The following is a 13,315-nucleotide window of genomic DNA, read 5'->3' as shown; positions in this document are numbered from 1 at the left end:
TGTATATACATACATAGAGAGCATGGGATCAGTTGAATAGGAAGGGAGGATATCTAAGAAATAAAATTAAGAGGTGAGAGGAATATAATGGGAGGAGAAAGGGAGAGATAAAATAGGATAAATTATCTCATATAAAAGATGCAAGAGAAAACTGTTACAATGGAGGTGAAGAGCAGGAAGGTAAAAGGGAATGGGTCAACCTTACTCTCATTGAATTTGGCTTAAGGAGGGAAAAATATACACACTCAAGTGGGTATCTTACCCTAGAGGAAAGTAGGGGGAAAGGGGATAAGAGGGGGGAATAACAGAAGGGAGCACAGATTGGAGGAGAGAGTAGTTAGAAGCAAATACTTTTGAAAAGGAACAGAGTCAAAGTAGAAAACAGAATAAGTGGGAGGCAGAATAGGATGGAGGGAAATACAGTTAGTCTTTCACAATATAACTGCTATGGAAACATTTTGCATAATTACACATGTATAACCTATATTAAATTTCTTGTCTTCCCAGTGAAGGTGGGTGAGGAGAGAAGAAGGGAAAAAAATCTAGAAATCAAAGTTTTAAAAACAAATGTTAAAAACAAAATTGTTTTTTACATGCAACTGGGAAATAAGGTATACAGGCACTGGAGTATAGAAATTCATCCTGCCCTACTAGAAAGTAAAGAGGGGGATGGAGGAGGATATAAGAGAGAGCAAATTGGGGGAAGCAGTATTCAGTAGGCTCAATATCTTGGGATGAGGGTAGGGAAAACACAGGGAGAAAATTTGTAACTCAAAATCTTGTGGAAATGAATATTGAAAACTAAAAACAAATAAATAAAAGATTTTTAAAATTATTTTTAAAAAGGGAACAGCAGAATTTTGATACTGAGTTATTTATTTAAATGGATATAGTCGGTAACTGAAGGTAGTAGCTAAATTACATTAAAAAGCAAAAGGCAACATCTATTATTACATAGTTCCTAAAAGCTACAGCTTTTCTTTTCCATACCCATTCCCATTATAATTCTATGCAACAACAGATGCACTCAATTCACCAGAAATAAATGACTTCATCTTTTTAATACCATTAAGGAATCAGTGCTTTGTATCTCTCTATAAATTTACAAGCAACAAACTTCCTTATTGTATGATTCAATGAACAATCTTTTCAGGCAAGATTATAATTTCTAATGGTCCTTATATGTAAACTCCTGAAGATCAGAAACCATTATTTTTATACTATCCCTAGGCAATGTCAAATATAGTTAACAAACTGGGCACTAAATGTTCTTGAATGAATATTCTTCCATTAGGGAGGCTGAAAAGTCAGTCGCTAAACATTTAAGTGCCTACTATGTGCCAGGCACTTTGCTAAGTAATGAGGAGCTCACAGTAGATTGGAGGAAAAGAATCCAGGAGGCAGAGTAGAGGCCTTTAAGTGACAGGCTGAAAAATCTGCATTTGACTCTAGGAGCATTCTGGTAAAATCAAACCCTGGCAGCACCAAATGCTTGAACAGGAAAATAACCAGGTCATTATGTTTAAGTAAGATTATTTTGCTAATTGTGTCAAGGATAGACTGGAGAAAAGAGACTGGAAGCAAGTAGAAGAATCCTGCAATAATGCAGGAAATAAGTGGTAAACAAGGATAGTGGTCAAATGAATGGTGACAAAGGGAGAGATATAAAATTTTTAGGGAGGTACAACTAACAAGTTCTGGCAACTAATTGTATATTGGAGGAAGGGGAGGGGAAAAGGAGATTAGGCAGATTAGGAAGATGGAAGAATCCAGATGACTGAGGGTACAAACCTGGGCCACTGGAAGGATGACAGTGCCCTCACCAGAGATGGGGCAACATCTAGAAAAAGGTCAAGTTAAGGGATAAGATAATGCACTCCATTTTGGACATGCTAAATTTGACATGCTGATGACATGTCCAGGTGAAGCACACAGGTCTAGCGCACAACTGTCAATAAAGGGCAATTCTATAGTTATGAAAAGTAGTAAGTTAGGAATGTAGATCTGGGGGTCATTTGCATAAATAGGAATTTAATATAATAAATTTAAAGAGGGTATATAGAAAGAAGGTCTATGACAGAGCTATGGGAACTCCTACAGGAAGGGTATGAAGAATAATCAGACCAGTAGTAGTACCAGGAGAGCAATATAATGAAACCTGAGTGGAGAGAAAAGACAGGAGAAAGATTTGATAGTTTTCATTTATTAGTAGTTTTGATTAGTAGGAAAGTCCCTGATTCTATAAAGTTTTTCCTTTATTTGATAGTTTTCATTTATTAGTAGTTTTGATTAGTAGGAAAGTCCCTGATTCTATAAAGTTTTTCCTTTATTTTTCAAAACTGGGACTACCACAAGGATACAATAAGCCAATGCTGCAGAAAGGTCAGGAAAGGTGGGGGGGGAAGCACAATAGGGGCTGGAATTTTTCTTGAGACAGCCAAATGTCATCCAACACACTCACCTGTGCTTTTATTGTTTCCCAAAACAGAATTTGAGTTCCCTAAAAGCAAGGACTGTTTTGCTTTTTCTGCACATAGCATGTCCTTAATAAATATGTTTTCATTCATTCATGAACACTTTAACAGTTTCTCAAAAGATGATGAAATTCTCCTTTGGAACTGTCTTCAGAACCAGTTTATTAGCCATACAACAAAATAAATCTCATCATTATATTACTAGATCTCACTTTTTAATTAAAAGGTTATCACTCAACTTAATCACCAGCTTTCTTCATCAGATTAGGCTCCAACCAAAATTCAAGTCTACCTTAAAAGAGCAAATATTTTGGCCATTGAATACATCCAAAAAGAATGTGACTAGTATATCCTATACAGATTGCTTGCCATGAGGGGGCGGGGGGAGAATTCTGGGAGAAAAAAATTTGGAACCCCAAATCTTATAAAAGTGAATGTTGAAAACTATCTTTACATGTAATTGGAAAATAATAAAATACTATTAAGTGGAAAATTTTTTTAAAAGATTATACAGAAAAAAAAGAATGTGACTTCAGATATTTTCAAAAAAAGGTCTTTTGAAAATGTTTTGAAAAATGGCAGCTGTTTATAAGTATATATTACTTTACAAGGTAATAATCTTAAAGGATTAACCCTCATTTAGATGTATAAATTCTGTTTACTTTTTTAAACACATTGCTTTTATCAATTTCTAACCCTAGCAGACCCAAGCTCCAGCTCTAAATTTTCAACTACCTACAGGACACCTCCACTTAAGATGTCCGACCATCGCCTCCAATTCAACTTGCCTACAATTTAACTTAGCATTTTACAACCTATTCCTCTTAGCTATTTCTTTCACTAATTCACCATCTTAAAAACTTCAGAATTGTTCAGTACCTCCCTCTCTTTTGTCTCCTATGACTCAATCATCATACCTTTCTGGGAAAAGATGCCATAAGATGCAAAAATTTAAACTTCCATCATTTTAGACATAATTCTAAAGAATCTTTTCTAGAAATAATCTCCACGGGGGCAGGGCCAAGATGGCAAAGAAGAAGCCAGGACCCAGGTGAACTCGCCCAAAATTCCCTTCCAAACAACTTTTTGGAGTGGCAGAACAACAAAAGACAACATTCTTCCAGTCTAAGACAACTTCGGAAGCCCACAGGAAAAGGTGGCCACAGACCCAGAGCACAGCAGGAGCACTAGCAGTAAGCCTCAAAGGTGGCTACAATAGCAGCTTCAGGAGTTCTCAGTTCAGAAGATGCTAGAGGTGGAAACAACTTAGTAAAATAAGATTGTGGGAATCCTTTGCTGGCACTGGGTGCAGCTGGTGCTGACTGGCAACTCTACTGCCCATATACAATTCTGGGTTGCAGTTCCAAGATAGAGAGGCATGTTTATGCTCTATCACAACGGAGCAAAGGCCCTGGCCACAGTTCTAGGGCCAAGAGGAGCACTACCACTTGCAGCTGAAGGAGAGCAGGGGCCCTTCCTGGGTAAAAACCAGAGCACAGACCAGGAAGGAAGTGACTATATTTCTCCCAAAATCACACCACCTTGGAAGCACCAAAGATTTACAGACCCCCAGAACCAGCTCTGAAAACAGGAACACACACACAAAAAAACTGAAGCTTAGCACAATTCCTCCGCATCTCCACATAAGCAGAGCCCAAATTAAACATAAAGTTCATAGTGAAGAAATAGGCTGGGAAAATGAATGAGCAAACAAAAAAGAACTTAACCATAAAAAACTACTACAATGGCAGGGAAGATGAAAGACATAAACCTAGGAGAAGAGAACAATATGATAACAGCTACAAGGAAAGCCTCAAAGAAAAATACTAACTGGAGCCAAGTTCAACAAGAATTCCTGGAAACGTTAAAGAGATGAGTGACAGAAGAAAAATTGGGAAAAGAAATGAGTCATGATTAAAAATAACTCATATCCTGAGAAAGAACTGATAGAATTTGAATGCACAAAGCATACTATTTTTCACTTAATTTTTTTGTGCGCTTTTTTTTTAGTCTCCATCTTCTTTGAAAACATGACTAATATGGAAATGTTTTGCAGGATTGCAGGACTGATATAACCTATATCAAATTGCTTACCATGTCAGAGGGAGAAAGTGAGGGAAAGAGGGAGAAAATTTAGAACTAAAAATTTTTGAAGAATGAATGCTAAAAATTGTCTTTATATGTGATTGAGTGAAAATATAAAATACTAAAAAAAGAAATGGGAGTAATGCAAGAAAATTTTGAAAAGAGAATTAGCAGCTTCATAAAAGAGGCATAAAGAAGTACTGAAGAAAATAACATCTTAAAAAACACAACTGGCCTAATGGTAAAAGAGGTACAAAAATTCACTGAAAAATGTCTTAAAATGCAGATTTGGCCAAATGGAAAAGGAGGTACAAAAACTCACTGAAGAGAATTATGTTTTGCATGATTTCACATATATAGCTGATATTATAGTCTCTGCTTTCTCTGTAGGTGGGTGAGGAGTGGGAGGAAGAGAATCTAGAACTCAAAATTTTAAAAGAAAAGAATGTCAAAAATAATTTTTTTAAAAAGAAATTATCTCTCTTATGGGTCATCAAGCCAATATTATCTTCCTAGTATATTATCCATCAAAAATGACCACAATTCTGGCATTGTTCATTTGATCACAAACACGCTACCCATGACAACTGGTTTACACACAGCCAAAACATGAAATACACATCAGACTATGAGAAAGCCCAAATAAATATTTGATAGTATTATCAGTAGCACAAGAAAACATGTAATGACACCTCCAGATAATAAGAAAAAAATAAAGGATAAACAAAAAAAATCAAACAAGGTTTGTTGCTGTTTGTTTTTTTAAAGGATTAAGTAGTTCCTCTAAGTCTCTCTCATAACAATAAAGAAAAATGAAATCTCCCTCACACACTATTGTTAAATTGTCAGGAATTTACAAAGAACTATAAAATTTTTAACTTTTACTTACGTATGGTTTATCAAATTCTGAGATGTACAACTAAGACAAGCACGGTCTCCCAGACTACCTAAAACCAAAAACAAAGGAAAAAAATTAGATCCCAATCACTCCAAATTTATACTTATATAAAAAATTATTTAAATCTTTTAAAAGAAATATTTAGTGAATTATTGTAAAGAAATCACTATGTAAGTTCAAAAATTATTGTTTAGTTTAATCCCAATTGCAAGTTTCCTGGTTGATTTCCTTTGCACCACTTCTTGCAGATAGATTATAGTTAAAAATGTTACAGTCTATTTGCATACCTAGTCCACCATGAATCTCTACACTACCTTTTGCATCATTGTAACTTTTAGCTTTTAAAAACTGTATTCTTCCAAGATTTACAACCATAAAGCATCATTGAGAGAACATTTATTTTAAAATGTGCTTTTGTATCAGGGAGTCCTTTAAGATGGTTAAACAAACTGCAAGCTAGCCTATTCTCTTCTTCCCATTCAAAGTGAGGTTCACTTCACTGCCATCAGTAGTACCTGTCCAATATATGTATGATGATGTATTAATTCAACAGACATTCCATTCTCCGAGCTAGATTGTGTATAAAAACAATCGCCACTTAATTCTGATTTTTTCCTATGAAGTTTATTAAGCTGTCCTCTTTTTAAGTAAGCCTGGATCTCATTCTTATTCAGAGGCTTGATGCAATCAGAAAAATGTTATCAGCAAATGAGAGCATCTAGAGGATCTCACAGTCTTGGGGGAGTCCTTCTTTCTACTGGGATTCTGAACAGAACGTTCCTCATGACAGTAGTAAGCACCTTTGGCAAACACACTCTGTTTGCAGTAACCAAAGAACTTTGTATGATCTTAACATGTGCATGTTTAAGATTTCTTATTGGAAAATCTAATGTTTGTCATAACAGACAATAAGCACAAATGGCTCTTATATTCCCCTTTATCCTTCAATTAATTTTGAAGAGAAAGGTGTGATCTATTGTAGAAAATTGCTTACAAAAACTTGCCAGTAATACTACCTCCTGTTTTCATCAAGTATACCACTAATAATTCTCAGCAGGCCTGTAAGTTGGTAGTTATTGATGTTCTCTTAAATAACTGGTTTTGTGAACCATTTTTTATTTTTAAAAGCATTTTTTTAAGACTAGGGAACAGGCATTCCAAAGAGCACAGAAGGCATAGGCAGCTTTAGAATGTGCATGGATGGGTTGGGCCAGTGACTATGGGAATAAAGTGACAAGGGGGTTCAGAGGAATTTGAATAATGAATGAGACAGCCTGGGGTTCTAAATCACTGGGAAGAAGTTGTTGAACCAGTGAAGAATGACTTTAGGCAGATTATTAACATCCTCAGGGGTTTGGCCCCACAAAAGAGTCCTTTCATTAGGCAACTGAGGCCCAGAATAACATTCCTCCCCTTCCCCTAAGGCAGGATTCTTAAAGAAGCAGCCCAGGGAAAAGGAAAAGACTTGAATTTAAATGGCCTAGCTATGTGACCATCAGTCAATCACTGAAGCTTTTAAGGGTTTTTGCCTCATTTTCAAAATGACAATAATAACTACCTATTAGGAGGATCTAAAAAAGATAATAAAGCACTAAAATGTCATAAAATCCATTTGTTTTTATTAGTTCAATAAATATGAGAGAGGTAGCATGGGTCAATGCTGTAGAGTACTCACCTTTGAGTCACACTTGCTTTTGACACATCTAAGTTATGTGACCATATACAAATATGTCACTTTATCTCTGGGAGATTAAGGCCACTCAGAGTATTAAAGAAGTTTGGTGACCTTAACCTAATGGAGGGAATCTCCTGCACTGATGAAATCACCGCATCTTTCACAAATGGATTAAGCAAATTAAAGCATTTCCAGTGGCTAGACTCAAGGATACAAGATAAAAAATTAAGATAAAGTAAAATTCTTGTTGAGGAGCCAAAAGTCAAGCAGCAGGGGGCAGAGACTAGAACTAGAATTTCATTGGTATAGAGAACTTCTTTCTGTATTTTGTTCATGTTACAGTTAGTTGTAAAGGAAACATCCCTCTGTAAAAAGCTACCTAAGACACCAATAACTGGCCCCTAACAATGGCAGTAAGTAAGGGAAAGGACACAAGCCAGTGGGGGCTCAAGGAAACAGCAATGAAGAAGTCCTAAGGGGTGCGATCTCATTCAGATGTAATGTACACACCTGCCCACAGCTGTCTCCATTAGAGTGGGAGTTCCTTGGGGGCAGGGACCATCTTTGCCTCTCTTTTTATCTGCCTGGCAGGTAGTAATAAATACTTGTTGCCGAACTGATTCACTGAATGCTGAACCACTTCACAGTTCTACCAGCAGTGAAATTCTTCACAAAGCCCCTCCAACAACCAATTTTACCATCCTAGTTAACTTGATAAGATTTTTCCCATTCCTACCCCCAAGGTGCTATTTCCTTCCCCCTTCTGCTCTGTATGTGAAAGACTTTTGCACCATTCCCATTTGTATTGATGACTATCTGGCCACTGGACCCATATGGCTCTGAAGGAGAAAAAGAGTCTGGTGACTCCCTGATGGTCACGGTCCTCTTTGAAAACAATGGACAAACACAACAATGTAAAAGAATAAGATCAAAATCACTCACTGCTCTTTAACCTGATACAGATATCAGGCAAAAAAAACGTATTTGGATTTTCAACCATTTCCCTAAAGTTACAGGAAGTATGTCATGATTGCACAAGAGATTCCATCATACCCCATAGAGCTTATATAAAACCAGGCTAATCAGAATCAGATTTGTACACCAGAGAAGAAAGAGGGAAGTAGTCTGGCCAAATACCCTGAGAAGGAATCTGGGGGGGGGGGGGGGGGGGGGGAAGGAGGATTGCCAGGGAAGGAAGGGAAATTTGGTCTTAGTCTTTTCATTCCTCCTTGGCAAAAGGATGACTTGAACTTCACAAAGGAAGAAACAATTTGGATTAACCCCATCACCTTCCTAGTCCTAACAGCTGACAGTGTCCTGCCTCAGCATTGGAGCCTTAGTGGAAAAAAAAAAAAAGTGGTTTCAATGTTACACAAGAAGCCAAAGAAACTATACCATGCCTAAAAGAGAAACTTCTGGAGCACCTCATGAATGGAAAAGGACTTCCAGCACCAAGGTGAGCTCCTGGAGAGCTGCTGTTGGTTTTGCCTTTCTTTGAATTCCACCCTTAAATTTTTTAAAACTGAGAGTCACTTTCCTATAAACAGATTTTTGCTATGTGGTTCGTTCCCTCAAAACAAAAAGTAGCCAGTTAAGTATCGAGCTCTTATGTAGCAATTGGCATGTGATACTACCTCTTTCTCCTTTCTTCAGAGGAGGGACAGAACTCACCTGAGCCAACACTGGCCCCTGTATTTGATTTAAATTCTCTCCAGAGTTGTCTTCCTTTACCCCACCTGTCATTGTGCAGGGTTTTTTTTGGTTCTGCTTCTTCCTGTGTTTGTCCTTCTACCATCTCTCCAATTAGTCATCTTTTATGATCCTGGCTGGAGCAGCATGGCAGAATGGTTAGAGAACTGGTTCCAGAGTCAGGGAGACCCGAATTTAAGTCCTGCCTGTCACATACTGGCCACATGACTCCAGGCAAGGTGTTTAACCCCTCAGTGTCCCAGGCAAACTAAACTCTCTGAGGCTCCATGTAGCAGACTTGCAATGGCAGATGGAGTTCCCTATACTGAAGAAATAGGTTCTTCCAGTTTAAAAAAAAGTCTTGCTTAATTTGATGGGTATGAAATACTACCTCAGCACTGTTTTAATGTGCATTTCTTTTATTAGCGCTTCAGAGTACTTTTATTTGACTGCTGATAGCTTTTATTTCTACTTCTGTAATTTGCACGTAGAAAGGGAGAAAATGAACTTTGGTCTTGGTCTCTTCATTTCCCCTAGGCTAAAGGATGACTTGACCTTCACAAAGGACCAAAGGCTTTGGATTGCCCCCATCACCTTCTTTGATCACTTTTGTATTGAGAAATGATGCAGTCTTATAAATTTGTGGCAATTCCGTAGAAATTTTGGGGTCAGATGTTTATAAGAGATGCTTGATAAGAGCAGTTCTTCAAGATACAAATGGTTAAAGAATATAAAATTTGTTTTCAAAAGAAAAATGCAAATTATCAACAAATAACTAAGAAAATGTTTACAAATGACTTAACAGAGAAATGATCATTAAAACAACCCTGAGGTCATACCTCAGTCAATAACCAATTATTAAGCACTTGCTATATAGCAGATACTGTGCTAAGCACTAAGAGTTACAAAGAAAGGCAAAAACACCCAGCCCTCAAGGAGTTGTTAGTCTAAGGAAGGAAACATGTAAATAAGCATATACATAAAAGATGCAGCATGTTTACACTCTGGGAGTTCTCATGCCCACTCACATTCACACTCCCCAGAGCTTGGCTACTCAGTCTCTCTTTAGCATCTAGGGGCATAGAGTTCACAACTCCCCACTAGTGTGCATTCCCCATCCTCCCATTTTCTCCCCCCTCCCACTACTAGTTGACATCAATTAGTCAAAGAGACTTGATTAGCTTTTATAAAGGAATATTTACTAAATGATATAGTTAGTACAAACCCCACAAGTCTGTGGCAAACTTTCTCACAAGTATGTGTTATAAACAAAAATCAGTCTATGAGTGGAAAAGATCCTTTAATGATGTTTCTCCGGAGAAGCAGGTGTTCACGTTCCCTCATGGGACAAAACACTCGCGAACACACACACACACACACACACACACACACACACACACACACACACACACACACACATACACACACACCTCAGAGAAGCAAAACAAAGATTATATAGGCTCATCCCTGTCATTGGTCCCAACTAGGTAAGACTTCCCTTTCCCGGGCTGCCCCTCACCTGAACTGTCCCTCTTTTCCCATCAGTCACACTTAATTCTCTGTGTCATTTTGTGGGTTCTGCAACTCCAGTTTGTTCAGAGTCCCCTTTTTACATTGATTGGGGAAGGTAGAAGCCTGAGCCACTCGCAGGTCCTGCTTCTACTCTGCCATCTTGACTCAGCTCCTCCAATTTCTTTTTCTAAAACAGGTTTATCAGGGCAGCTAGGTAGTGCAGTGAATAGAGCATTGGCCTTAGAGTCAGGAGGTCTTGAGTTCAAATTCGGCCTCAGACACTTGACACTTACTAGCTGTGACCCTGGGCAAGTCACTTAAGCCCAATTGCCTTGCCCACCCCCAATTTTCTGAATCTAATAAAGACAACATTGAAAGGCAACAAATATAATAGAAAATATTGGCACCTTATAACCAAAATTAAAGCACCCATCCTTCCTTTCCATTTCTTCCTGCACTCAACTGTCAAATTATTCTTCCTAAAGGGAAGGTCATCCCCTGTTTAATCAACTCCAGTGTCTCCCTATCCTCCAAGATCAAACAGGAAAATGATGTTTGCTCTGGCTGTCCCCCATGCTGAGGATGATCTCTCTTCCTCAGCTCTGACTACTGACCTCCTGGGATTCTTTTAAGTCCCAGCTAAAACCCCATCTTCTACAGGAAGCCCTCCCCAATCCCTCTTAATTTAAGTGCCTTCCCTCCTTTTCCGGTTTCCTATTCTATTTATCTGGTATATCATTTGCCTTCCCTTTTTTTATTATTTCCTATTCTATTTATCTTGTATTATTTGTTTAGTATATATTTTTGCATGTTATCTCCCTGATTAGATTCTAAACTCTCTGAGGGCAAAGCCTGCCTTTTGCCTCTTTTTGTATTCCTAGTGCCAGGCACACAGTAGATACTTAATGTTTACTGAATGATTGTTTAGATCTTAAAGCTCTTCAAGCTCTCCCTTTCTACTTTTCTTCCCCTCTGCTCCTCTCCAACTATTCTATGATCCTAGAAAACTGGCCTCCTCACTGTCCTCCTGTAATGGAAATGCAGATTTAAAGATCTTCCCTGCCCCTAGGCTAAAGTGCACCAGAAGCCTGGGGAGGGAGGCTTGTTTTTCAGTAGATACTTTTTGATTGGCCAGTGGGTCAAAAAGGTTGTTACATTCTCTGAGCCAGGAGAAGGCTATATAAGCACTGATGTGTAGCTTTGTTTTGGGACTCACTTTGAGAAATGTTCTGTGATTTGATCTGAATTCTGGGAAGCCGTTGTTGAGAGTCCCCCGGCTTTGAAAAACCCAGAATGTGGAAACCCAGATGTTGACTGGGTATGGATGTAATGGTTGGACAGTTTGGAAATCTGCCTACTTGATGTTTCTGTCTTGATAATTATGCCTGTATACTTTGAGGTTCAGGGTGCTGACCTTTTCTCCTGAACAAGGTAAACGATATATGTCTGACTGATTAAAGTAAGCTTGTTAATCCATTTTGAGTTGCTTTCCTTTAACAAAGCAGATCCAAGAACCTGTGGTAGCTGCAAACCCTGAGGACGCTTGGGGTGCTTGCTGCTACACCTCCATATATGACAATCCACTCCCAGCTGGGTCCACTCTCACTGGCTATCTCCCAGGCCTCCTCTTTTCTGTCTCCTGGCTTCCCTCAAATCTCAGTTCCAGTCCCACCTTCTAGAAAAAGCCTTTCCCAGCCTGCCATAATCAAAGTGCCTTCCCTCTGTTGATTACCTCCAGCTTACCCTGTATCCATGTTGTTTGTACAGAGATGTTTGCATACTGTCTTCCCCATTAGACTATGAGCTCCTAGAGGGCAGGGATTGTTTGGTTTTTGTTTGTTTTTGCCTTTCTTTTTCTCTCCAGCACTGAGCACAGCATATCATATATAGGAGGCACTTAATAAACTGACAAGCTGTGAAAACGATTTCAATAGAAAATGTGTTAAAATATCTGCCATATTCCAAAGAATTTCATGGGATCCAATACTAATAAGTCAATGTCCCTCTGAATACATAGGGATACATAGTAAGCTCTCAAAAATATCCAAATATGAAAGAACCAAGGGATTTTAAAGTCATATCTATTAAGGGAGAAAAAGGAGAAAACATATCTGATGTAATGAGTTATTTATAACAGTGATCTTAGGAAAACAAGCATAACAATGGCTTGATAAAAACTATGTTAAACAGTAGCAAGAGAAGTACCACAAGCATTATACCTGGACATAGGGAAACAGTTTGATTCATACTAGCACTAAAGCTGAGGAGCAATGTGCCAATAGGCTGGGCAGGCCTTAGAATCAAAAAGTGGGGATTCAAGTCCTACATCTGACACATAGTAGCTATGGGGGAGTGGGGGGAGAGGGGGGAGGCCAGCAGACTTTCTCAGGCAACTTTCTAAGACTAAAACTACAAATACCAGTTGCCAATTGTGTCATATCAGCTATGAGTGAGAGTTCTCTACATGGATAAAATCACTTCTCTGGATCAAACCTCCTCCTAACCTGCTCCCAAAATCATATCTAGTACAAATTAAAGAGAGTTGAGCTTTCCATACTCTCCATTATTGACATCTTGAGTCAGAATTTTCTTGGACTGCTGATGGCCTAACACTGTCAACTGTGGGCTGTGAAGTCTGGGTAACTCAGTTCACAGAAAAATACAAGTCTTATGTTATTCATGGCACAGTGGATGCAATAAACAATATCATTACTACAGAGTCATGAATACAAGACTTTTCACACCAAAGAATTTGAAATCTACAAAAAAGACATTAAAACAATTCTAATAAATTAGTTCAGCAGCCTATTTTCAATTATGCTGCGTGAAGAACCCAGGATTTGGCAACATAGGACCTTGGTTGAAATCCAATCTCTGGTTCTTTGTGACTCAGTCATTTCTTAGTACTGGTTTTCACTTTCCTGCTCTGTAAAATGATGGGGCTGAACTAAACGGTCTTCAAATTTCCAGTAAGGATATTTT

General features: G+C 38.3%; 1 protein-coding gene across 2 annotated transcripts in view; it reads right to left on the bottom strand.

Annotated features, from left to right (window-relative positions):
* LETM1 (leucine zipper and EF-hand containing transmembrane protein 1) overlaps positions 1-13,315 on the bottom strand; it is a 79,873-nt gene that overhangs the window by 56,767 nt on the left and 9,791 nt on the right. For both annotated transcript variants that reach the window (XM_069071161.1, XM_069071152.1), the window contains exon 2: positions 5,449-5,506. In XM_069071161.1, coding sequence (XP_068927262.1) covers positions 5,449-5,506 — 58 coding nt within the window. The remainder of the gene's footprint in view (positions 1-5,448; positions 5,507-13,315) is intronic.

Source organism: Petaurus breviceps, unplaced genomic scaffold, assembly GCF_028583685.1.
Source record: "Petaurus breviceps papuanus isolate PSGF00001 unplaced genomic scaffold, PetGlider_PUasm1.0 140, whole genome shotgun sequence".
Lineage (NCBI taxonomy): Eukaryota > Metazoa > Chordata > Mammalia > Diprotodontia > Petauridae > Petaurus > Petaurus breviceps.
The sequence above is the reverse complement of the archived record's forward strand: the minus strand, read 5'-3'. Positions and strand labels throughout refer to the sequence as shown.